Below are 25,784 nucleotides of genomic sequence, written 5' to 3'. Positions count from 1 at the left end.
ATCACAACTAATCTTTTCTCCTTGCAAACATCCAACATGTTTTATATACAAGCAATAACTTAATGAGTCCTTTCAGATAAAATACACATATTCCTCCACTCCATATATTTAGAATGGTTAGCATAGTAATGCCTGAGAACAAAAAGTCTATGGCAATCTCACAAGCAGTCAGAAGGACTATTTTTGATCTCCAGTCTACATTTTCATTATTTCTATTATGAAAAAAACCTGTGGTATCATCATACGTTTTGTGTATTTTTCTGACCAAGGTGGAACAACAGTCCATATCATGCTCAAAGAGAATTCTCCAGAAACAGGTGAACTTCAAAAAGCCACTGTCCCATTCCTCCACTGTCATAAACTTTTGCTGAGGTAGCAAACTACTTTCTCTGAAGTAGAGAGAAACCTTGGATAACTAAAGGTCAAGTCTTTCAAAACTATGATATATTTAACATTGTTCAGAAGACAACACAGAGTCAGTGTGGCCTTGGGATTATTTTCATTATATATTTTTTGGAGAAACTGCTTTGCTCTATGGATATTCTATTATCAGTTGCAGCCCTCCAAAACCTTCCCTATTATTCTCTGTGACCCTGTGTTTTGTGGCACATAAAACTCCAGTTTTTGGTCTCAGCCCACAGGATGAATCATTGCCTCCACACCGTGGCTCCACACTTGTGTCATGGGATTATCTGAAGCTACAACACTACAAGACAGGCTAGTGGTAGAGCCACAGAAAGAGAAAGCTTTTACATCAATGGAGCTAAGACTTAGATACTTCTTCCTCTAGATCATAATGTCTTACATTGTGCCAAGTTTTAGTTTCAGACAGTTTCCTTCATAAAGTAACTCTTCTACTTCACACAATGAATATCTGACCTTTGGGTGCTTTCCAAGGCAAGAGAATGGAAAGTAGTGTGCTACAAATGAGCTACTGGTCAAATCCCTGCTAAGCAAATACTATCAAGTGAAATGCAGCCTGCTTGTGGACAACTATGTTGTGCTAGTTTTATCAAATGCACTATTTTATGACAGCTAATCCCATCTGAATGGCTTCAAATTTTAGAGCGTGACAAAAAGACCTCTATATTTTATTACAAGCACAAGTGTTCTAACCTGTGTCACCTTTTTATTGCATTGCCTGTGGGGATGGTTCTTCAGATAAAGGAAACAAAAATATCTTGCATAATTTTTTGACATTTAACTATTTGTTGAAAGAATCCTAAACCTGTAGTGTTCCACACCAGGTGAACAGCATGCAAGATGAAAAAAGTCTCCTTTTGCTAAAACAGTTAATTATAATGACAGTATTTCCTGAAATCCTAAACTTCTTTAAAGTTTCATAATGAGTCTATTTTTACTTTGTCTAGAAAGGTTAATCCAATTATATGCCATACGTGATAAGTAATAGAAGTTAAAAAAGTGAGGGGCCAAGACCAAATTCATTGATAAGAAAATACTCAACTGTTGATAAAAAAATGAAAGCAGGTAAAATAATGATAGTAGACACACAATCTATTCACACCACTTTCCACACTTCATTTGTATACTAGGAACTCTTTATCCTACATTGTCTATATGTAGCAATGTTGAGTATTACCTATGCTTACAAATACAAGGAACTTGGAATGATGAAAACAGGGCTTCCACTGGCAGAGACTTGCTTCAATTGTAAATTGGAAATTGCTTCAATTTAAACCATTAGAGTAAAATGAGTAATCTGTCCAAAGCAAGCAATTTTTTGATACTAATGAGTATTCCAGTAAGATTATTCTAGGGTAATTAAGCTCATTACAAGGATTTTTTGGGCATTTCTAACCATAATAGCTATGACAGAAAACAAAGAAAACACATCAAGCCTAAAATAGGTAGAAAGTAGGATAATATAAGATCACTTTGTACCTCTGGCTTGGAATATAACACATTGTAGTGGTGATCCCTGCTTTAAGAAATCACTGGAAGTACCCACAGTCATGGACTTAACTGTGGCTGACTCCACTCAACCAGAGCTGCTTGCACCTTTTCCTTTATTAACTCCAGACACATCAAGAGACAACATCAGCACCTACAATCTTACTGCCTGTATTTTGGACAAAATTTCCAGGTTTACAATTAATGTGTGTCTTTCTGCTTCCTATAGCCAGTGGGTTTTCCAGATGTGGTGACTACAGATAAAACCTGACTGAAGGCGCTTCTGGCAAAATTAAGAAACATCAAATGTGTCATTTGTTTTCTACAGGCATCTTTCAGAGTTCCAGGGAATGTTACATAATGTCCTACCCAGTGTTTGGAATAACCTTGTACCAGGAAGTAAATATCAACAATACATAACGGCAGTGGGGAACTCTTCATCACGGAAGTACAGACCTGAGGCCGTAAAGCACTGTTCCATCCGGGTGAAGGCGAATCATTCGATTCTTCACAGTAACACCATGCACAAATGATTTCTTGTCATTTAAGAAGTAAGTGTCAGGCACCCAGAGCTGATCTGCCACTCGGTTGTCAAGCGTGAGGTTCAGAGGTATGCCAGCATAAGCCAGCCTCTTATCTCTCCAGTACTGTTGAAAATACATAGTCAAAGTGTAATCCTGGTGAGGAGAAAAAAAAAGAAAAGAAAAAAAAAAGAGAAGCACAACAGTTAATCAGACTTGGTGCAATTAAAGAATTTATAATTTTTTGCATTTATTAGCATATTTTGCTATTGGTTTAGTTTTTTGGTTTGGTTTAGTTTGTTTTTTTTAAGAAACCAAGCACTTGTTTAAAACATTAAATATTCCTATCCCTCATTAAAAAATCTGAATGATTCAAGTATCGCACTGGTCTGAGGAAGTATTTCAAATCTTAAGAAATTAATCTAGTATTGGTATCTTTTGCCTTGCTCCTTCTTTTCTTTCAGGTAGTTCCCCTGACAACTAACCCAGAATTCTGATGTTTGTGGAATGATAAATGAGATAATAAGAAACTACTGTAATCTTTTCCATTTTTACCAACGACAGACAAATGGGAAAAACATCCCAAGTGTTTTGAAATAGTGTGCAAATTTCTGTCTGAAAAATTAGCTGCAAAGATGTCATTTATACATATGCCTTTATGTGAGATTACATGTTGCAGTGACATATAGATCTTCTCATCAGCAGGTTACATAGGTACTTAGAAGGACATGGAATTGTAAAGTTGCACTAATGTCAGTATTTGGTTTTCGTAATTTTGCCACTTAAGTCTCATAGTGCCTGTTGTGAGCTGTGTTCACTAGCAAGAAGCTTAAACACGGATACATAGCCCTAAACCATCTATTTTAAGATTCTTTATTTCATTTCAGAGTTTGTTAACCTGACTCAGTTGTGTTGTAATAATGCTATGTTGAAACACTTTGGAAGTCTTAGACAATAGGCCTCATTCATTAGCTTCATGGTATTATAAAAAATAAAGAAGTCTGGGAACAACTTAAAGTTAATTGCCAGCAAAATGGAAACAAAATCACATTAGATATCAAAATTTCCTATTAGAACAGAAAAACCTTTGTCTTTTCTTTCCCTCATGACTTTCGAAGTGTGTAAGGATATTTTAATTTTTAAAAGCCTATTTTTATGCATTACATAAAAAAGGAGAACATCTGAAAATAATACTGTCTTATTAATGGAAACTGGTGCTTACAATTAAAGTAAACATTGGGTTTAGATATGATAATACTGCCATATTTAACAATTAAAGAAAAAAGAGAGGAAGCACGAGCCATTAAAACTTGGATTTTCAAATTACAGGAATGCTCTAAAGGATAAAATTCATCATGAAGCTCAAAACATAGAGAAATGTATGTAATTTCCAAACACATTTAAATGTGTGCAAGCCACAGGATACCTGCAATCGCATCTGGTTCTACAAGCTGGTGATACAAAACTCCTCAAGCTTGCTGCTTATTTGGGAAAAGGTTGTTAGGCTTTCTAAGCATGGCTGTTGAGAATGGTCTGTTCCTGTAGTGGGTTTCACGTGGAGACAACCCAGTTTCAGGCACTGATCCTGCCCTGCTTCCCTCAAGCCCTACAGCATTTCCTTAAAATCAAATGAGACTTGAGCATGCCTTTCAGATTCAGAGACTTTGTATTTTTTATTCAGTAATTCATTCTCTTTAACGAGGGACCTGTTATAGCTTTAAGATATCACATTAATTGCTTAGGAAAAAAAAATCACTACAGATATCAAGGACAAGCTGTTCACATCTTAGGAAACTAATAGAAGACCTTTGAAAACAAATGGTTTCACTAATGGAAAAAAGGAGTCTGTGTGGAACTGCCTGGAATTCCTCAAAACTGCCTGCTCATTCCTCAAAACTCAAATTCAACATGACTGCTCAGGAGAACCTCCTTTGACCTTGTTGTCAGAAGCTTTCTTTGGTAGGACTAAAGGTTCCTGCTCAATGGTGAATGAGGTACATGCTATATACTACATGCACTTGATAGGATAGGATAGGATAGGATAGGATAGGATAGGATAGGATAGGATAGGATAGGATAGGATAGAACAGAATAGAATAGAATAGAATTAACCAGGTTGGAAAAGACCTTCAAGATCATCGAGTCCAACCCATCATCCAACACTATCTAATCAACTAAACCATGGCACAACGCTCCCCATCCAGTCTCTTCTTAAACACGTCGAGTGATGGTGACTCCACCACCTACCTGGGCAGCACATTCCAATGACCAATCACTCTTTCTGTGAAGAACTTCTTCCTAACATCCAGCCTAAACCTCCCCTGGTGCAGCTTGAGACTGTGTCCTCTTGTTCTGGTGCTGGGTGGCTGGGAGAAGAGACCAACCCCCACCTGTCTACAACCTCCCATCAGGTAGTTGTAGAGAGCAATAAGGTCTCCTCTGAGCCTCTTCTTCTCCAGGCTAAGCAATCATAGCTCCCTCAGCCTGTCCTTATAGGGCTTGTGCTCCAACCCCCTCACCAGCTTTGTTGCCCTTCTCTGGTCACATTCCAGCAAGTCAACATATTTCCTAAGCTCAGGGGCCCAGAACTGGACACAGGACTCAAGGTGGCCTAACCAGTGCTGAGTACAGGGGCACAAGGACTTCCCTGCTCCTGCTGGCCACACTATTCCTGATGCAGGTCAAGATGGCATTGGCCTTCTTGGCCACCTGGGCACACTGCTGGCTCATGTTCATCCAGCTGTCAACCAGTACCCCATGTCCCTTTCTGCCTGGTCACTCTCCAGCCACTCTGACCCCAGCCTGTAGCACTGCATGGGGTTGTTGTGCCCAATGTGTAGAACCTGGCACTTGGATGTGTTCAATCTCATGCCCTTGGACTCTGCTCAACTGTCCAGCCTGTCAAGGTCCCTCTGCAGAGCTCTCCTACCCTCTAACAGATCAACACCTGCCCTCAGCTTGCTGTCATCTGCAAACTTACTGATGAGTGACTCAATCCCCTCGTCCAGATCATCAGTAAAGATATTGAACAGGATGGGGCCCAGCACTGATCCCTGGGAGACACCACTAGTGACTGGCTTGCTTCACTCCCATTAGCATGTCAGGAAAAATGTAACTCTCCTCATGTTCTCCTCAACCAATTTTCTGACACTGGTGCGTTAGAATGAATATCATCTAACAGCTCTGCTTTGCCTTGATTAAAATTTGTTTCTATTGACATTGAAAATCTGCTTAAGTGCTTGGTGTCTCTACTAGTTTGCACATCAATGACAAGAAATTTGAGTTCATAAAAGTTGTGGATGGATAAGCAGTACATCAAAAGTTCACTAGGTGTAGATGCACAGCATATGCACAAATGCTAAACAGATATAAAGAAATGGGGTGGCACTGCTCAGCACTTGGCATCCTGGCTTGTATTAGAAACACTGTAGCCAGCACTAGTAAGGTCACATCTCTAGTACTTTCTTCAGTTCTGGGCTCCACACTACAGGAAGGACACTGAGAAGCTGGAGTGTGTCCAGAGAATGGCAACAAGGGTCATGAAGAGCCTGGAACACATGACCTTCATGGAGCATCTGAGGGAGATGGGGTTGTTCAGTCTTGAGAAGTGGCTGAGGAGAGACCCCATTGCTCTCTGCAGCTACCTGAAGGGAGGTTGAAGTGAGGAGGGGCAGAGCCTCTTCTTCTTGGTGTGAAGTGACAGAACTAAAGGAAATGGTTTCAGGTTGCACCAGGGGAGGTTCAGGCTGGATGTTAGGAAATACTTCTTCACAGAGAGGGTTATCAAACATTGGAATGAGGGTTATCAAATATTGGAATGGTCTGCCCAGGGCAGTGATGGAGTCAGCATCCTTGGAGGTGTTCAAGCAGTGTGAGGACCTGGCACTTAGGGACATGGTTTAGTGTCAGTCCTTCAGCGCTGGGTTGAGGGTCAGAATGGATGATCTTTGAGGATTCTTCCAAACAGATGTATTCTGTGATTCTGCCAAATGAACTGGCTAGTACCAAAGCAAAAGAGAAGCAGCACATCTGAAGAGATCAGACCTCTAGGCTAGCCTCCTTTTTCCTTTGGCTTGATATAAAATGCACATTAACAGTTAATAAATGGAGTAATTAACTAGCTAAGCAAAACACATGTAACAGTACAGGTGGTACTGTTTTTTTAATAAGAAGATTTACTATGGCAAGGAACAATGGAAAAAAAACTTTCCAAATTACATGTAGAAATAGCAACCTCCAGCAAACATCAAGAACTTTCAGTGTCTTGACTGAAAGACAAACATCCAAAATACAACCTCTAAGTTACATATTTCCTCAGTGATCTGTCAATTAAGCTTCACTTCTTACTTCATCTTAACTTGAAACAAAAACCCCTATCTATATGTCTGCTAATATATATGACCATATTTGCAAGTATTCAAAGCAAGGATATCCAGATAACTCAGGTTGGGTTTGTTTTTTTTTAAAGTACATTATTGCATGCAAAATATCAGCTCATTCCCAGTTCTGAGCTTAGTATCTACCAAGGAAAATGTTCATGTAGCATCTTCTGTAATGGCAATTTACTATCCAGATGCCCTGACACCTAACCCCACTCCTCTTGTGCACAATAGGCATGGCAGAGATAGTGCCCAAGAACACGTGTGCTACCGCAACACCTTGAAGGATCACTGTAGATTTGTGCTCTGTCAGACTCACCTGTTCTCAACATGATGGGATAGAAAGAATTAATATGAACCATGCATGTTCAGCATCACACTTTTTTCAATCACTTCAAAGCAAAAAGCAGTAGCAAACTCATATCAGAACTGTACTGACAGCGCGTGGTTGTGTGAGGAGTGATTTGGAACAGTCAGCATGGATTCGCCAAGGGCCAATCCTGCCTGACCAGCCTGGTGGCCTTCTATGAACAGGTTACAACATTAATAGATGAGGAGCGAGCAACTGATGTCGTTTACCTGGACCTGAGCAAAGACTTCAACAGTGTCCCGCACCACATCCTGGTCTCCAAACTGGTGACACATGGGTTTGATGGCTGGACCACTAGATGGATAAAGAACTGGCTTGATGGCTGCACCCAAAGAGTGGCTGTCAATGGGTCCATGTCCCAGTGGAGGCCAGTGACAAGCAGAGTCCCTCAGGGATCAGTCCTGGCACCAGTCTTGTTCAGCATCTTTGTGGGTGCCATGGACAGTGGCATTGAGTGCACCCTCAGCAAGTTTGCTGATGACACCAAGCTGTGCGGTGCAGCAGACATGCTGGAGGGAAGGGATGCCATCCAGAGGGACCTTGACAGGCTGCAGAGGTGGGCACAAGCCAACCTCGTGAGGTTCAACAAGACCAAGTGCAGGGTCCTGCATCTGGGTCGAGGCAATCCCAGGCACAAATACAGGCTGGGCAGGGACTGGCTGGAAATCAGCCCTGAGGAGAGAGACTTGGGGGTGCTGGTGAATGAGAAGCTCAACATGAGCTCTCCATGTGCACTTGCAGCCCGGAAAGCCAATCAGATCCTGGGCTGCATCAAGAGAAGTGTGGCCAGCAGGGCAAGGGAGGTGATTCTCCCCCTCTACTCAGCTCTGCTGAGACCCCACCTGGAGTGCTGCCTCCAGTTCTGGAGCCCCTATTACAAGAGGGATATGGACGTGCTGGAAGGTGTCCAGAGAAGGGCCATGAGGATGATCAGAGGGCTGGAGCACCTCTCCTATGAGGACAGACTGAAAGAGTTGGGGCTGTTCAGTCTGGAGAAGAGAAGGCTCCCAGGTGACCTAATTGTGGCCTTCCAGTATCTGAAGGGGGCTACAAGAAGGCTGGGGAGGGACTTCTCAGGATAGGACTAGGGGGAATGGAATGAAGCTGGAGGTGGGGAGATTCAGGCTGGATGTGAGGAGGAAGTTCTTCACCATGAGAGAGGTGAAGCCCTGGAATGGGCTGTCTGGGGTGGTGGTTGAGGAGTCGTCCCTGGAGGTGTTTAAGACCAGGCTGGACGAGGCTCTGGCCTGCCTGATCTAGTGTGGGGTGTCCCTGCCCATGGCAGGGGGGTTGGAACTAGATGATGCTTGTTGTCCCTTCCAACCCTGACTGATACTATGATACTATGACACTATGATAAGCAGAAAAGGCCAGTTCCTCGGGGTGGTTCTACAAAGTCAAGCTTATTAAAACCTGTAAGGATGTCAGCTCTGATTCTTTGACTAATTTGCTAGGTTGTGTACCCACAAAATACAGTTTCCCTTTTCCAGAAGAAAATGTGTACATGGTTTGGGTATGAACTTGAAAAAATTTACTAGGTTGGGTAAAATGAGAAAATGGACTTTTCACCCTTTGGTAAGTAGCCTACAAAGTTTATTAATTGCCACCTTCCTCCAGGGGGGTATATGATGTGGAGGTCAAGAGGGCAGAAGCCAGAAGAAATTAATTCCACTACAGGTACTGTATTAAAGTTTGTTATTGTATGTCAAAGATGACACAGAGCTGCCAGTTTTAGGAAATTCTATCTAGTGCTCAGAGCAATGGACAATCTTCTCAGCAGCAAACACCTCCATAAATCGTATTTTTCCCCACATGATACCATGCCATAATCAGGGTCCACCTTTACCCTCTCCAGTTCCTCACAGTAATAGACATCTAAGGCAACAAAATCACCCAAAGACCTGAAAGAAAAAACACAGTGATTTTGAAGTACAGGACAAATGTCCTCTAAATAGGAAAAGCTGGATTGTGAAGCAAGATGAGGTTTTGTGCATTCAAAGACCATGGAACATCCTACAAGGATAAGAAATGGTGATGAGAATCCTTTGACATTCTAGCACTGCAGTGATGCCATTTAACACACACAGAGTGCTGGTGTATTTTTCAATAGATTTCCCTAAAAGAAAACAAAAAAAAGTAAAAACACCCCAACCTGAATAGCAGATAATACTTGTGAAGGAACTGAGATACAGTGGTAAACAGGTTGATACCACAACTTAACTAGAGTATAATATATCTGTGCTCTTCATGAGAATTATCTGTGATTTCAAAACACCTTAGGGGAGAATTACAGAGACCCACAAATATTATGTGCAAACCATGTACAAATAAATTTTTAAGTGTTTTCTACATGACATTTGTCTCTCCAGAGAATGAACACACCATATAGGAAGAAAACTATGATTGAACCGCAAAGCTACTTCAGACAGGCAGAATGTATTATAGCATGATAATGTAGAATACCTAATGCACTGACTACAGGACTAATGAGTGGTAAATACTAATATGCTGTAATACTAAAAGCAAACAATAATTTGCTTTCTGTTAAGGGTTTGCTATCTTTAGCTTTTTCTCTTCTGTACTCAATAGAAATTTGCTCATCATAGCAGCAATAATGTTCTACATTTGACTATCACAGTTTACAGTCTTACTATGCTATGTATCAAGGATATTAAAGTTTTCCATTAGCTGTAAAAATGATGTGTTTCTTCAAAATGACTGCTAGAGAGAACACTGCAATTAACAACCCGGATGGAATGCTGCTAATATGGCAGTTAGGCAAAAGAAATTATTCATGCAAAGTAAATACATTGAAATATTAGAAAAATGTATGCAAAAAAGAACTATTCCACTGCTTGGGAAGACAGACTTGTCTCTACTTTGAATGCATATTCCTGGGTTTGATTTCCAATGGATATAAATTCATATGCTGCTTTTTCTTGACCAACTGGCACATGTGCTAATTATCATCAGCTTTTGGATTATTTATCTTTGAGAAGTTAATAAAGCAAATACTCATTCAATGGATAAAAAGATGTATTGAAAATCCACATCTTAGTCTCTACATAACTTCAAGGTCCCTTTCCTCACCTTCCACACAATTTCAAATATTAGATATAGCTGATGTATTACAAGGAGCTGTTTCTGAAGCACTGATGATTGAGTTACATTCTTCCCAATAAGCCCAAAGCAAGGTGCAAAGCCAAACTCAACGAATTCTATGTTTCAACAGAGCAGGTGTAAATCTGTCCCTCTAGCATATACTGAAGAGATCGGAAAAATAGATTCATGTACACAATAATTCGCATAGCTAAATACTAGTTTAGTAAAGACATGTTCAGAAAAGCTGTGGTAGTTTTAGGCTGTGCCTGGGAAGTTTTCCACAGGTCTTGAACAGAAAGTAGTAGAATGCAAATAAATCACCATTGAATATAAAAAGGAAAATAATGATAAGGTGTAAATAATCTCATTGGACAGATAACAAACATAAAGCTAGTTTGGTAAACTAACTTTCTCTCTTTTCACTTCCTTCGTTCTAGCAGATACAAGCTCTGGCCTCCGCTGGCTTTGCTGACCTTGGCTGCATTGAGTTGTTGTGATTATTAACAAATAGCTCTCTGCTCTTCTCTCTCCTCTATCATGTACAGGGGGGAAGGGAGCAGGGAGTGGGGAAACTGTTGGTAGCCCCCTGGGCTGGAGAGTTGGGCAAAGAGTATCCTTGTGAAGTTCAACAAGGGCACTGCATCTAAGGAGGAATAACCCCATGTATGAGTCTAAGTTGGTGGATGACCTGCTGGGAAGCAGCTCTGTGGAAAAAGACCTGGAAGTCCTGGTGGGCAACTGGATGGCTACAAGCCAGCAATGTGTCCTTGTGGCCAAGAAAAAACAATGGTATTCTAGCATGCATCAAGAAGAGCGCAGCACGTAGGTTGAGGGAGGTTCTTCTCCCCATCTGCTCTGCCCTGGTGAGGCCTCATCTGGAGTACTATGTCTAGTTCTGCCCTCTCCAATTCAAGAAGGACAGGGAGCTGCTTGAGAGAGTATAACAAAGGGCAACAAAGATGATTAGACTAGAACATCACTCTCATGAAGAAAGGCTGAGGGACTTGGGAGTTTTTAGCTTGGAAAGGAGAAAACTGAGAGGAGATATTTTATAAATACCTAAAGGGTAGGTGTCAGGAGGATGGGGTCACTCTTTCTTAGTGGTGCCCAATGGCAGGACAAGTGGTAACAGGCACAAACTTGAACATAGAAAGTTCCATCTAAACAAGAGGAAATTCTTTATTTTGAGGGTGGTAGAGCACTGGAACAAGCTGCCCAGAGAGGTGGTAGAGTCTCCATCTCTGGAGTCATTCAAGACCCACCTGGATGCCATCCTGTGCAACCTGCTTTAGGTGAACCTGCTCCAGCAGCAGGGTTGGACTAGATGATCTGCAGAAGTCAATTCTAATCCCTATCATTCTGTGATTCTCCAGAGAGCCTGTCTCCCACTGAGCATCTCTGAAGAGGGTTGCCATATCAACCTGTGCTTGGCTTTCTGCAGGCAAAGGCAGCACAGTTGACATAGCAACCAGCCAAAGCAGCTTCTCCCCAGCTTTTTGGTGGTCAGTGCAACAGAAGAGCAGCTTTTCAACAGGAATGAAGGGAGCAGCCTTCCTGCAATGGCCACAGGAGCTTACTTACTCTTCAAAAGCTAGCTTTTCTCTCTCTGTGTTCCTCTGCCCATAACAAACAGACAGATATGCCTTCCCATTCTTGGGGTGTTCTCTCATCTCAACATCAGAGGACACTAGCTGACAAGGAAGCAAGTTCTTGGGCTGAGCTTTGGAAGATGAGTATAGAGAGAGAAAGAACCAAGTTTCTGCAAATATTTCAGTTCAGGGACGTAAGTCAGAACAGTAAGAAGTCAGTCTGGGCTATTTAATCCCTGACAGATAGGGGGAGAACACTTAAACAGTTCTCAGATTCAGAGTATTACAAGTATTATGACACCACAGGCTTCTCAGTAAACAGGAGCCCAAGGGGCTGATCAAAGAAAAGCTAACATATACCTTTACACATCAAGGGTATCATATTCTGTGATCTAGTGGCAGAAACCTAGCTTAAAGAAGTGTGGTCTGTCACTACATCCCTGAAGATCTGACGAAAGTCTGTGTGCCAAATTGCAATCAAAATCCACTTGATGATGGACAGATAGAACATAAAATTCAGTATCTGATTGAGCCTTCCTAGAAAAAAAGAGGAATAGAAATAGAGACGTCAAATGTTATATGCTGTACTTGAAAAATCTAAGAGATCAAATTAGAAAAATCCCCACCAAATACCATTTAAAAAAAAGACTTTTAAGAAAGAAAAATAATGCTAGGCTCACTGAGGCAATGAATTTTCTCCACAAAGCACAAATTTATTTATTTTAAAGCTTCCAGAACCTCAAGAAACTAGATATATTTAATTGCACTAATTGAAATCCTGTTAACAACCTACAGGGAAGAAAAAAAATCACCCTTTATAAGCTGTCAGCTGGTTCCCACAATTGAGGCAGCTGACCTTAGAAAGATGGGAGCTGACAACTAATTGATTTTGCCTCCTACACAGGAGTAAGACATGACACCAGTGAGTAGGAAAATTAAGCTAGTCCCCTAAAATCTTAAAGCTATGGGATGGGGTTTTTTTTCAGTTTTGAGACATGAACAGAGGTTAAAAAACTCAGACCTACCAAGTACCCATCTTACAGAATGAAGGACTTCTTACATTTCTGCTGTGTTCTTTCCACAAATATATCAATCTGTATCTCTCTTTGACATTACTTGAATTATCAATTAAAAAAAATTAAGGCAAAACGAAGCTCCAAGCAAGCGCCATAAGTTGACATTATTTGTTGTATTGGTCCAGACATTCCCATTTATCTTAGACTATTGCATTCATAATTCTTTTAGTGTCTGCAACGTGTTCTGGGACAGCAGTAGTGGAGGTAGCCAAGAGCCTTCATAGCTGGACATACATAGAATCACAGAATGTTATTGGTTAGAAGGGACCTCAAAAGATCACCCAGTCCAACTCCCCTGCCAGAGCAGGATCACCTATACCAGATCACACAGGAACACATCCAGGCAGGTTTTGAATATCTATAGAGAGGGAGACTTCACAACCCCCCTGGGCAGCCTGTTCCAGTGTTCTGTCACCCCCACAGTGAAAATTTTTTTTCTCCTGTTTCCATGGAACTCCCTATGCCTCAACTTCCACCCACTGCCCCTTGTGCTGTCATTGGGCATCACTGAGAAGAGCCTGGCTTCAACCTCTTGGCACTGATCCTTTACATATTTATAAACATTAATGAGGTCACCCCTTACTCTCCTCCAAGCTAAAGAGCCCCAGCTCCCTCAGTCTCTTCTCGTAAGGAAGATGTTCCACTCCCTTAATCATTTTTGTGGCTCTGCACTGGACTGCAGTTCCCTGTCCTTCTTGAACTGGGCCCCAGAACTCGACACAATATTCCAGATGCAGCCTCACCAGGGCAGAGTAGAGAGGGAAGAGAACCTCCCTCAACCTACTAACCACACTCTTTCTAATACACCCCAGAATGGCACTGGCCTTCTTGGCCACAAGAGCACACTGCAGGCTCATGGTCAACCTTCCATCCACTAGGACCCCAGGTCCCTTTTCCTTTCACTGCTCTCCAATAGCTCAGTTCCAACCTATCCTGATCCATGGGGTTGTTCTTTCCCAGGTGCAAGACTCTGCACTTGCCCTTGTTGAAACTCATTACACTTCTCCAGCCTGTGCAAGTCTTGCTGAACAGCAGCACAACCCTCTGGTGTGTCAGCCACTCCACCCAGTTTGCCCTCATCCAGGTCACTGACGAATATATTGAATAGTACTGGTCCCAGTACTGACCCCTGAGGGACTCCACTAGTTACAGGCCTCCAACTAGACTCTGTCCCATTGAACACAACTCTCTGACTTCTTTTCTTCAACCAGTTCTCAATCTGCCTCACTACCTGATCATCCAGACCACACTGCCTCAGCTTAGCTGCAAGGATGCTGCGGGAGATGGGGTCAAACACTTTACTGAAATCAAGATAAACCACATCCACTGCTTTACTGTCATCTATCCTCCTGGTTGTGTCCTCATAAATGGCTATCAGGTTGGTCAAACAGGACTTTCCCTTGGTAAATCCATGCTGACTGCTCCTAATGACCCTCTTGTCCTGGTGTTAGTTTTTCCTGTGATGTATTTGAAGAAGCCCTTTCTGTTGTCCTTGACCTCCCTCCTTGCAAGGTTGAGTTCCAAGGAGGCCTTAGCTTTCCTAGTTGCCTTCCTACATACTCTGACAACCATCTTATACTCCTCCCAAGTGCCCAGACCATCCTTCCAGGATCTGTAGACTCTCTTCTTCCACTGCTCAGCAGTTCCCTACTTAACCATGCAGGTCTCCTGGCTCCCTTTCTCAATTTCTTACTTGTTAGAATGCCCAGATCTTGCACTTGGAAGAAGTGGTCCTTGAATATTAACTAACTATCATGGGGCCCTTTGCCTTCAAGTAGCCTGTCCCATGAGATTTCCCCTAGCAACTGCTTGGAAAGGCCAAAGTTGGCCCTGCTGAAGGCCAAGGTTGTGATCCTGCTTGGTATTCTGTTCCTACTGCACAAGATCCTGAACTCCACCATCTCATGATTGCTGCAGCCAAGGCTGCCCTCAACCTTCACCTCTTCAACCAGATCCTCCTTGTTGGTGAATATCAGGTCCAGCAGTGCTCCTCTCCTAGCTGGCTCACCCACCAATTGCATCAAGAAGTTACCATCGATGCACTGGAGAAGCATCCTGGACTGCGTCTGGCTGGCCGAGTAGGCCTTCCAGCAAATACCTGGGTAGTTAAATTCCCACATGGCTACGAGGGCCTGTGATTGTGAGGCTGCTGTCAGCTGCCTGTGGAAGGCCTCATCAACTTCCTCATCCTGATCAGGTGGTCTGTAATAAACACCCACAAGTGTCATCCATGCCAGCCTGCCCCTTAATTCACACGCACAAACACTCAACTTGCTCCTCCTCCACCCCTGGGTATAGCTTAATACATTTCAGTTGCTCCCTCACATAAAGAGCAACTCCACCACCTCTATTTGTTGACCTGTCTTTCCTAAAAAGGACATAGTCATCCATGACCACATTCCAGTCATGTGAGCTGTCCCACCACATCTCTATAACTGCCACCAGATCACAAGTGTGTTTTAAATACTGTGACCATAAACACATAGCTCCATGCCTCCCTCACTTAATATGATCAAACATGAGAATGGTCAAAAAAATTTTCAATAAACCCTTATTTCAGATTGAAAAGTCTACATTCTCCTTGTCACCACAGAACTGTAAAAGTCCTTTGTAACAGCAGTCCAGAAATCACGATATTATTTTAATCACTCCAAAGTTAACAAATCAAAATTCTATTTAGGAACAGAATGCTAGGGGAAACAAGCACTGAATGAAAATGGATATACATATCTGTTTACATCCACACTTTTTGGTTACAAAATAAATATTTACTCCACTTGGAGAAGAACTTTTTACATTTTCTCACCTCCAAACCTATTAATTTGCTGACTCTGGGAGCCAACCAACCTCACTGGCACTAGAGCAGCAAGGCTGACATGCAAACTTCCACTTGCTGTGATTACCTAAACCACCAGATATTAGAATGGAATGGAATGGCATGGCATGGAATGGAATGGAATGGAATGGAATGGAATGGAACGGAATGGAATGGAACGGAATAGAATAGAATAGAATAGAATAGAATAGAATAGAATAGAATAGAATAGAATAGAATTAACCAGGTTGGAAAAGACCTTCAAGATCATCGAGTGCAACCTATCATCCAACACTATCTAACCTTACAGGAAATCCCATTCACGACAGACACCATGAACAAGCCCTTTGAGGAAGACAGTGACACTACACTGGCCATCCAATGCTTTTGAAATGAAAAACTGAAAATGTGATCCATGTGTTTTTCAATATCAGGGCACACACTTTTTGTGTGGGGCAGGCCTAGAGAACACATCCAGATCTTGCTGGCCCTGTCAGACCCTGGGTTTCCTCCAGGCCTACCCATGGCACAGGACCTCATCTCAGCCCCATGGGCCTCCTCCTCACCATACCCAGGGCTCAAGACTTCCAGGCTGGTCTTCAGCTCCCCACAGTCCTGCACTGCCCAGCCATGAGAACCATGAGCCAGGACCACCTGTGGGCCCATGTCCTGGACTGGCACCAGCCCATCCCCAGGGAGGTGACCAATGCCTGGGGCTGCTGCAGTGGTCTTCCACTGCCCTGCTCCTGGCCAAGAGTGAGACAGGCCCTGCCCTGGTGCCCTGCACGAGGAGCATCCACCACTACAGACACCATGACAAGGTGTCCATAGCAACTCTGGCTCTTTATATGTAAATGGGCAGACAGTTCATTAGGACCAGAATATTATGTGCCCACTTCTGAGTAAGGAAATAAACTAGAATAGATTTCTCTGCAATGGCCAAAAGTTGGAAAGGTGATCAGTGAAGTGACCTGCACAGCCTGTTCCCTTCCCTCCAGACACGTTATTCACACTGCCAGCTTCCCTCACTTGCTCTTTCACTCTATCAGTAATCCTACATCCTACTTTACATCTTGCAATAACGAAGCTGGGATGTATGCTGAGTCAAAAGGAAAGCAATGCATTTACTAAAAACCCATTACTGTGGGTAGAATAAACTCATCCCATGACAGAGCTATGCTCATGAAACTCGGTAACGCACAAAATAAATGGGAAAAAAAGCCAAGAACTGTATCCAAGAGGAAGTATTACAAGCATACATGATATTCAACCCCCACACAAACTTCTTGACATACAGAGACTTGTGAAAGAAGTAGAAAAGTGTGTTCCCTACCAGTGCCCTTTAAAAAGAATTAGGCTTTGAATAATTTTAAAGGGAAATTTCTTGCTGAGGGAGCATCTCCCCCCCCACATGTGATTTGAACACCTTGCAAAGATTAGATAATAACTTTTGGAATCAGGGAATCAAACTGTGTCACTACATAGAGAAAAACGAGCAGAGTTTCAAAGTGCAGTGCTGCCTGTCCCCTGAAGCCACAAATAGGATGGTCTAAGCAACGAACAGAACCCACATATTTAGGCACAAATTTTCAAAACTTCTAGCTTTAGTAACTGGATTTTTTAAAGAAGTGGAGTTTTGTATCTACTTAGGATACTTAGAGCAAAACTGATCCTGCAGTGGATAACACATTGGTTACTTTCCCTTTCGTGCAAACGTCATGAAATTCAACAAGGCCAAGTGCAATGTCCTGCAACTTGGGCAATCCCAAACACAAGTATCAGCTGGACAACGTGTGAACTGTAGCAGCCCTGTGAAAAAGGACTTGAGGGTAGTGGTGGATGAAAAACCAGACAGGAGCTAGCAATAGCACTTGCAGCCCATAATAAAGCAGTGTGGCCAGTAGATCAAGGGAGGTAATTCTGCCCCACTGCTCCACTCTGGTCAAACTCTAAACCAACACTTTGTTCAGCTTTGGAGGCCTCAGCACAGCAAAAAAAAATGGATCTGTTGAAGCAGGTCCAAAGGAAGGCCACAAGAGTTGGAGACCAGGGTGACAAAGTCCCTCCCATTGTAAGAGAAGACAAGGTGCATGATCAGCTGAGGAACCTGAAGATATACAAGCCCATGGGACCTGATGATCCCAGAGTCCTAAAGGAACTAGCTGATGTGGTTGCCAAGCCACTCTCCTGGCAGTCAGGTGAGGACCCTGGTGACTGGAAGAAAGGAAACATTACACCCATGCCAGGGAATATCATAGAAAAGATCCACCCAGATGCCATGCTGAGGAACATGGAGGAGATTCAAAACAGCCAGCACGGCTTTAGTAGGGGCAGGTCCTGCATGACTAACCTAGTAGCTTTCTATGATAAAGTGACTATGTCAGTAGGTAAGGGATGACCTATGCATGTGATCTATCTGGCCTTCTGCAAGGCCTTTGACACAGTTCCCCCACAACAACCTGCTCGCCAAGTTGGAGAGAAACGGATTTGATGGGTGGATTGTTCAGTGGATAAGGAATTGGCTGGATGGTCACATTCAGAGGGTGGTGCTCAATGGCTTGAAGCCCAGATGGAGAACAGTGACAAGTGGTGACCCTCAGCAGTCTGTACTGGGACCTGTGTTGTTTAATAGTTTTGTCAATTACATAGATGGTTGGATCCAGTGCACCAGATCCCACCAGTGTGCACCAAGCTGAGTGGTGTTGGGGACACTGATGGATGAGAAACTGGACATGAGCAGGCAGTGTGCACCTGTAGCCTAGGTGGCCAATCACATCCTGGGCTGCATCAAAAGATGCGATGCCAGCAGATCCAGAGAGGTGATCCTGCTACATAACTCCACTTGGGTGAGACTTCACCTGGAGTGTTGTGTACAGGTCTGGAGTCTTCAATATGGAAGGCCATGGACCTGATAGAGCAGGTCCAGAGGAGGGCCACAAAAATCATCAGGGGGTTGGAGGACCTCTGCTACGAGGATAGGCTGACGGAGCTGGGTTTGTTCAGCCAGGAGAAGAGGAGGCTCTGGGGAGACGTAATAGCATCCTTCCTTAAGGGGGCCAACAGGAAGCATGGAGACAGACTGTTTACAAAGGCCTGTAGTTGCAGGATGAGGGGCCACGGCTTCAAACTAGAGAAGAGCAGATTTTGATTGGATGTTAGAAACATGTTCTACACTATGAGGGTGATGGAACACAGGAAAAGGTTGCCCAGGGAAATGGTTGGGCCCCCTTCCCTGGAGATATTAAAGATGAGGCACAACGAGGCCCTAGGCAACCTGGTCTAGTTGGGAATCTCCCTGCTGATTACAGGGAGGTCAGACTGGATGACCTTTGGAGGTCCCTTTTCGCCTAGACTATTCTATGATTCTATGAAAAGGGCTGAAATGGTTTTCCTACAAAGGGCAAGAAAGTTAGTGTTTGTTCAGCTTGGAGTAGGGGAGAGTCTGGGGAGACCTTAAGTAGCCTTATAATATTTGAACTAGGCCTGCAGGAAAGATGGAGAAGGGGAACTCTATCAAGGATTGTAGTAGTAGGATGAGGCACGTCAGTTTTAAACTAAAAGAGGGTAAATTTAGATTAGATGTTAGGAAGAAATAAATTCTTTCTGTGAGAGTGGTGAGACACTAGAACAGGCCACTCAGAGTAGTTGTGGATCCCTCTCCCTGGAAGTGTTCAAAGTCAAATTGGATAGGGCTTTGGGCAACCTGGATTAGTGGAAGGTGTCCCTGCTCATGGCAGGGGGAATGGAACTAAATCTTTAAGATCCTTTTCAACCCAAGCTATTTCACGATTCTATGATCTACATACAGTAACAACATTTTCCTCAAGGCTATTTGAGGCTGTTTTCCAACAACAATACATACATGCAATACCACATACATGCAATACTACATACCTGCAAGGACAAGAAACCATGAATGTATTTTTCCATACATTCACTTCAAACAATTGAACGTAGAGGGGGCTACTTGTGTATTACATCATTATTCCTAATGTGGTATCAACCAGAAGGACAGAAGGCAAATATTTTTATTTCCTAGAAATTTGGTGAAAACACTGACAACTCAAAAATACTCCTCCCTTACAGTAAGTGCTTTTGCCTCACTAAAAAGTTACTTGGCTCGATGCAATGCTTCTCCTGCAGCAAAATTACTTGTATAAATATGTGCTAGTGGACAGGCTAATTTCAAAACTGCTCCTCAAATTCAGAAGGCACAGAGCAGTTATTTAAAGAAATGGAATCTTCAAAACCACAGGTACAGCCTATAACCACTTCTCAATTACTTACCTAAATTATCTACTATTGTCAAACACCTCAGAAGCAGCAAAGGGCATTTAAGAAGCAAGAAATCACCTTTACCCACGTGGTCTTTGGGTGAACAAACCGTGGCTGAGTAAAGCTGAGTAAGGTACATTATATACCATTGCTTTCAGCCAGAGAACAATATTCTGCAGGGAACCTCAGTTATGATAATCAGATGGCTTCCTCAAATATGAAAACTACATCCTTGATTATTTGCCTCTACCCTTCCTCCAGCAGCGTTTTCCATGCTGTCTGGAGAGTCAGTTCTTCACACAGCAGCACAGGGATAAAAGGTTCAGATCAAAACTGGACAAACTTTGCATAAGTCTGTACAGCAAAATAGACTTCAGGTAAAACTGCTGGATCTAAACCCCAGGAAGGTTACTAGAGAAGAAGATTGAACTAAAGACTATAGGAAAGTCAACAGGTACAGAAGAAAGTCTGGTTTGGGAATGAATCCTAGTGTGTTGAAAATAAAAAAGCTTTATATTATAGAATACAAGCTCTACAGACAGAAGCTGACAAAACTCATTTAGGACAAAAGTTAAGCTAATTCTGCACCCAAAAATACCATTTAAAGGCATCACAAAAAAGTAAGTAACTAGATCAAATGCATACATGCTACTATTGAAATGCTAGAAGTTTTAAGACAAAGGAGCTAAAATACCTAATTTTAAGTGAGAATACTAATCTAATAGGAGCAACAGAAACTTGATGGAAGGAAAACAGTCAGTGGAAACCTGTAACAAACAATAAACTACACAGGCAAGTAAAAGAAAGATGTAATGTATGCTAAAGAAAGCTTTGCATCATATAATTAACTGTACTGAATGTAACATGTTATCTCTATGGATTAAGACACTAGGCCTACATAAGTATTAGAAATAAGTTGTCACTGTTTAATCAGGATGACAGTGGTGTCAGTGAGGTGCCAAGAGAGATTTAAGATATGGCAAAAAAACAAATTAGTAATCAGAAACTTCAATCACCCTCACACAAACTGAGTAAATGTCAAGTTGGGGTGTGATGCAGAGACTAAATGACACCACAAAGGACTGATTCATGGAGGAGCTTTTGGTGAAAGCTGAAATAAGGCAAGACATTCTTGACTTGGTTCTGAACTATGTGCAAGTCATGGGTCAAAATGCTGTGACAGAGCAACTGCTCCATAACCCTGATGGAATTTGGAAATAATATTTTAAAAACACATGAAGTCTGAACTTGTATAAAAATAGAATAGAATAGAATAGAATAGAATAGAATAGAATAGAATAGAATAGACCAGGTTGGAAGAGACCTTCAAGATCAGCATGTCCAACCTATCATCCAACACCACCCAACCAACTAAATCATGCAACCAAGCACCCTATCAAGTCTCCTCCTCCTCCTGGGCTGCATCTGAAGATGTGTGGCCAGCAGATCCAGAGAGGTGATTCTGCCACTCTGCTCTGGTGAGACCTCACCTGCAGTACTGTGTCCTGCTCCAGGGCCCTCAGCACAAGAAAGACATGAACCTGACGGAGCAGGTCCAGAGGAATGCCACAAAAATAATCATAGGGCTGGAGCACCTCTTCTGCAAAGACAGGCTGAGGGAGCTGGGGTTGTTCAGCCTGGAGAAGAGAAGGTTTTGGGGAGATCTTACAGTAGCCTTCCAGTATCTAAAGGAGGCCTACAAAAAAGCTGGGGAGGGATTGTTTACAAGGGCATGTTGCAATAGGGCAATGGGCTACGGGGTAGAGAAGAGTACATTTACATTGGACATTAGAAAGAAGTTCTTTACTACCAGGGTGGTGGAATACCAGGGCTTCCATTACCAGAGGTGGTGGAGGTCACATCCCCGGAGACATTCAAGGTCAAGGATGATGAGGCTCTGAGCAACCTGATCTAGCTGGGGATGTCCCTGCTTACTGCAGTGCATTCTGTGATTCTGTGTTTAATAGTTTGGGTAAATAGTTGCATTTCACATGAAAAAGTTGTACTTCAGAAATAAAAAGTCATGTTCAGAGGAGAAAATTATAAAAAAAAGAAGACAGAAAAGCAAGCCAAAACCACATAAACAATAATTCACTGAAGCTACAACACAGCCTAGGAGTTATTTTTCAGAACAGTGGGAGACCACTCTTCGACCTGATCATGGATCTGCGCAGGATTTCATTCTGGTCATCATCCTCATAAACAGCATTGACAAGAGATGCACATCAAGGTGCTAGTATTTGCTACAACATTTCTCCAAGCAGTAAATGTGGTGGTTAGTTATCAGACCAATGGGATTATTTAGACTTTATCATTATTTTTCTTTTGCATCCAATGGTAATTAATTTACATTCTATCATTTTCTATTCAATCCGTGGAAAATTTTCCTAGGCATCAGCCTAAAACTGCCACAGTAAAAAATACAGGTGTGACTACAAGAAGGTGCAGAAGCACAGCAGCATTCTGAATGCCTGAGTGATAAAACATTTAAAATTCAATGCTATTACAAAGCAATGAATATGGGGAAACAACAGACCTAACTATGGACTAAGTGGTAGGTTCTGGTCTAACTATAGCCACTCAAGAGGGAAAAAAATGTTGCAATATTAATCAGCAGTTTCATGAAGAAACAGTTTAATATTCTGTAAAACCAAAATAAGCAAACAGAATATTTAGACTGTCTGGAAAATAGAAGAAAGGGAAAATCACTGTGCTGCACCATTTCAGTCCACTCACATACTGATGTTGTGTGCAGTTCTGGTCTCTGTCTCCAACAGAACAGAACCTAACAAGGTATCAGGAACTGCAGCAAGGGGAATAAAAGGAACAGAGTATCTTCCATATAATGACAGACTCAGTACACAAGGAATTTTCTACTTAGAAAAGAGGAAACTAAGAGATATATTGCAGATATTTGTAATAACGTTGGGGAGGAGGCCAACAGCTATTCACAGCTTCTCACTTGTATGTAACAGAGCAGCAAAAGAAATTACCAGATGTCAGGCTCAAAACAAGTGAAAGGATACTCTGTTTTCATGCATATATGTATGGATGTGCATGCTTAAACTGGGCAGTTCCTACCCATTGCTTGACACCAAAAATATGCAGAGGTCCCGGGAAAGCCCTGAGCAGTTTCATAGTTTGATACTGAGAGAAAACTGAAGAAATGTCACAATTTAATCTCATCCTTCTTTTCTCCTTTCCCTAAGCCTCCACAATTGCCTACAGCTGGAAACTCAATACCAGGAAATATGGAGTTCTGGTCTAACTTTGTAAAATCATTCTCATGTCCTTATCTTCTTAGAGTGTGCTATTAAGTCTTTTAGGACTCTACAACATTGCTTGTGAACTGATGTGGTTGTCCTGTGGTGTTAATAAGCATTGCTGTTGGGGCTGACAACTTACTGTTCCAGTGTGAAAGGAAGTAGTTGTGACCTGAAACACACAATTCATTATTGATTCAATTGCAGAAGGTAATTTTTTTTCATGTGAGTTTTTGCAAATAGCATAAATATGCCAAAGTACAGTATTTAACTGCCTGTCAAAGTTCAGAAATCATTATATGAGTCGCTTCTTTAACGATGTTGAGTAATAGTTACGTTCACTTTAATTTGTATAACATCTGCTCCTGGAAAATGCAAGCAGATGCACCTAATTATTACCTTTCAATACTTGCATATGCATAGCATGAATAAGAACATGAAAAAATTAGACTTCTGTGAAGCTGAGATAAAATGCCTTTGAAGCAAACGACATGGCAACAAATCAGATAGCTAAAATATCTATTTTGTAGTTGGGAAGTTAGCAAATAAGCACAAGTGATACATTATTCCAAATGAAAATACTGTTTGAAGATGATAGATATATTTAGTCTACGTGAAATTTAAATTAGCTTGGAGCCTGAAGTCAGAACCATGTTCTCTACAGTTTAAGTCGACCTATAGGGATAATATTCTTGATGATACTTTCCAATTGCAAAACCATTCACGTTTTATTTGAGAGAGTTTTACATGTTGGAAGATTTTTAAATTGGTTAAAACCCCCAATAAAGTTTTTATTTACCCTCTTAAACACAACATAGCAATTATATAGATTTCTGGTCTATGTCATGAGACTGAAGTTTCACTATACATCCCCTGCAGAATGATTCTCCACTCAGTTATGTCTGTCTTCTCAAACTGGGACATCCAAACCCATAGCCCCTCATACAACCTCTCCACTGTTAGATTTTGGGTCAGTTGTTGACACTGCTGCTCTTGGACTTGCTTGCCCAAGGACAAACTGCTGCCACACATCTGGCTATGACCATTCAAGTCCAGAGGTTGGCAACATGCAAGGTCTTGCTGCTGTGCAAGGGAGTAACTACTGGCTCTTTATCTGCATTTCTGACAGACAGATACCCGGCCAGGCTGCTGCGCTGTGTGCCAGCACACTGGAGAGGCTGTAGGCTGTTCAGGGTTATAACATGTACTGCAGAAAGAGGATGTGATGGGTTTGTAGAGTGATTTGATTGTGAAAAGCCAAACTGACAACTGTTGCAAAAGCAACATAATCTCAAACATATCAAGAAGTTGCACTATTCAGACCGAGTGCAAAGTTGATTAGGTTATCGCTTCTCATACACAGAACATAGAACATGTCAGTAAAGAAGGAAGCATTTAACTTCAAAATACCTTTCAATCCACAGGTATTTTTAGAAGTTGAAATTTTAAGAATGTTTGGTTTGTTATTACATCATCTGACTTTACTTACAATATGTAGACAAAATGGCTCTGCTCATAACAAAATATATTTTCTATGTGCTACAAAACCTGTATATCATTCAAATTCTACTAGATGAGAAAGATGTACCCAAAAACCATACTGCACGCCAATGCAGATCACTCAAAAAGCTAAAAATAACCACTCTCTTTAGTGTGCTATAGTGAATTTTGATTCTGTTCCTATTTATGCAAACAGATGCTTTTTCTACACAATTAGCTAGTGTCTGTGATGACTAGACTAAGTTCATATCTTTTCCTAATTAGGATTGCAATTGTCAGCTACTGGCGGAAACAGAATTCCCAAATCGTTAATTATATAAACCAACAAAAAGTAGACCACATCCTAAAATAAAAAAGGAAAAAAGTGTATGCACGATTTGTACTTCAGTATATGACCTAGTTTTACTTTACCTCTTCACATTTGTCCAGATTGATCTCACAGATAGAATAGAATAGAATAGAATGGAATGGAATGGAATGGAATGGAATAGAATGGAATAGAATGGAATGGAATGGAATAAACCAGGTTGGAAGAGACCTTCAAGATCATCGCGTCCAACCCATCAACCAATCCAACCCACCTAAACAACTAACCCATGGCACCAAGCACCCCATCAAGTCTCCTCCTGAATACCTCCAATGATGGTCACTCCACCACCTCCCCGGGCAGCCCATTCCAATGGGCAATCACTCTCTCTGTATAGAACTTCTTCCTAACATCCAACCTAAACCTCCCCTGGTGCAGCCTGAGACTGTGTCCTCTTGTTCTGGTACTGGCTGCCTGGGAGAAGATAATTCATTCCTATATGACCAGCTCTTCTACATGGTACCAAATCCAGCAGCTTGCCTTCAGAGTAGATGATGCTGGATGCTGAACACATTAAAACATCTAATGATAAAAACTCTTAGAAATCTGATGGCAATGATGAAAATGGATGCATTTGAAAAATATGTCTGATTTGCTATCTTTTAGAACTAACTGT

At 41.9% G+C, this 25,784-nt stretch overlaps 1 protein-coding gene across 2 annotated transcripts in view; it reads right to left on the bottom strand.

Annotated features, from left to right (window-relative positions):
• Nucleotides 1-25,784, bottom strand: part of GABRB3 (gamma-aminobutyric acid type A receptor subunit beta3) — a 233,671-nt gene that overhangs the window by 32,127 nt on the left and 175,760 nt on the right. For both annotated transcript variants that reach the window (XM_054164813.1, XM_054164812.1), the window contains one exon: nucleotides 2,368-2,588. In XM_054164813.1, the coding sequence (XP_054020788.1) occupies nucleotides 2,368-2,588 (221 nt within the window). The remainder of the gene's footprint in view (nucleotides 1-2,367; nucleotides 2,589-25,784) is intronic.

The sequence above is a fragment of the Dryobates pubescens genome, chromosome 10, assembly GCF_014839835.1.
Source record: "Dryobates pubescens isolate bDryPub1 chromosome 10, bDryPub1.pri, whole genome shotgun sequence".
Lineage (NCBI taxonomy): Eukaryota > Metazoa > Chordata > Aves > Piciformes > Picidae > Dryobates > Dryobates pubescens.
The sequence above is the reverse complement of the archived record's forward strand: the minus strand, read 5'-3'. Positions and strand labels throughout refer to the sequence as shown.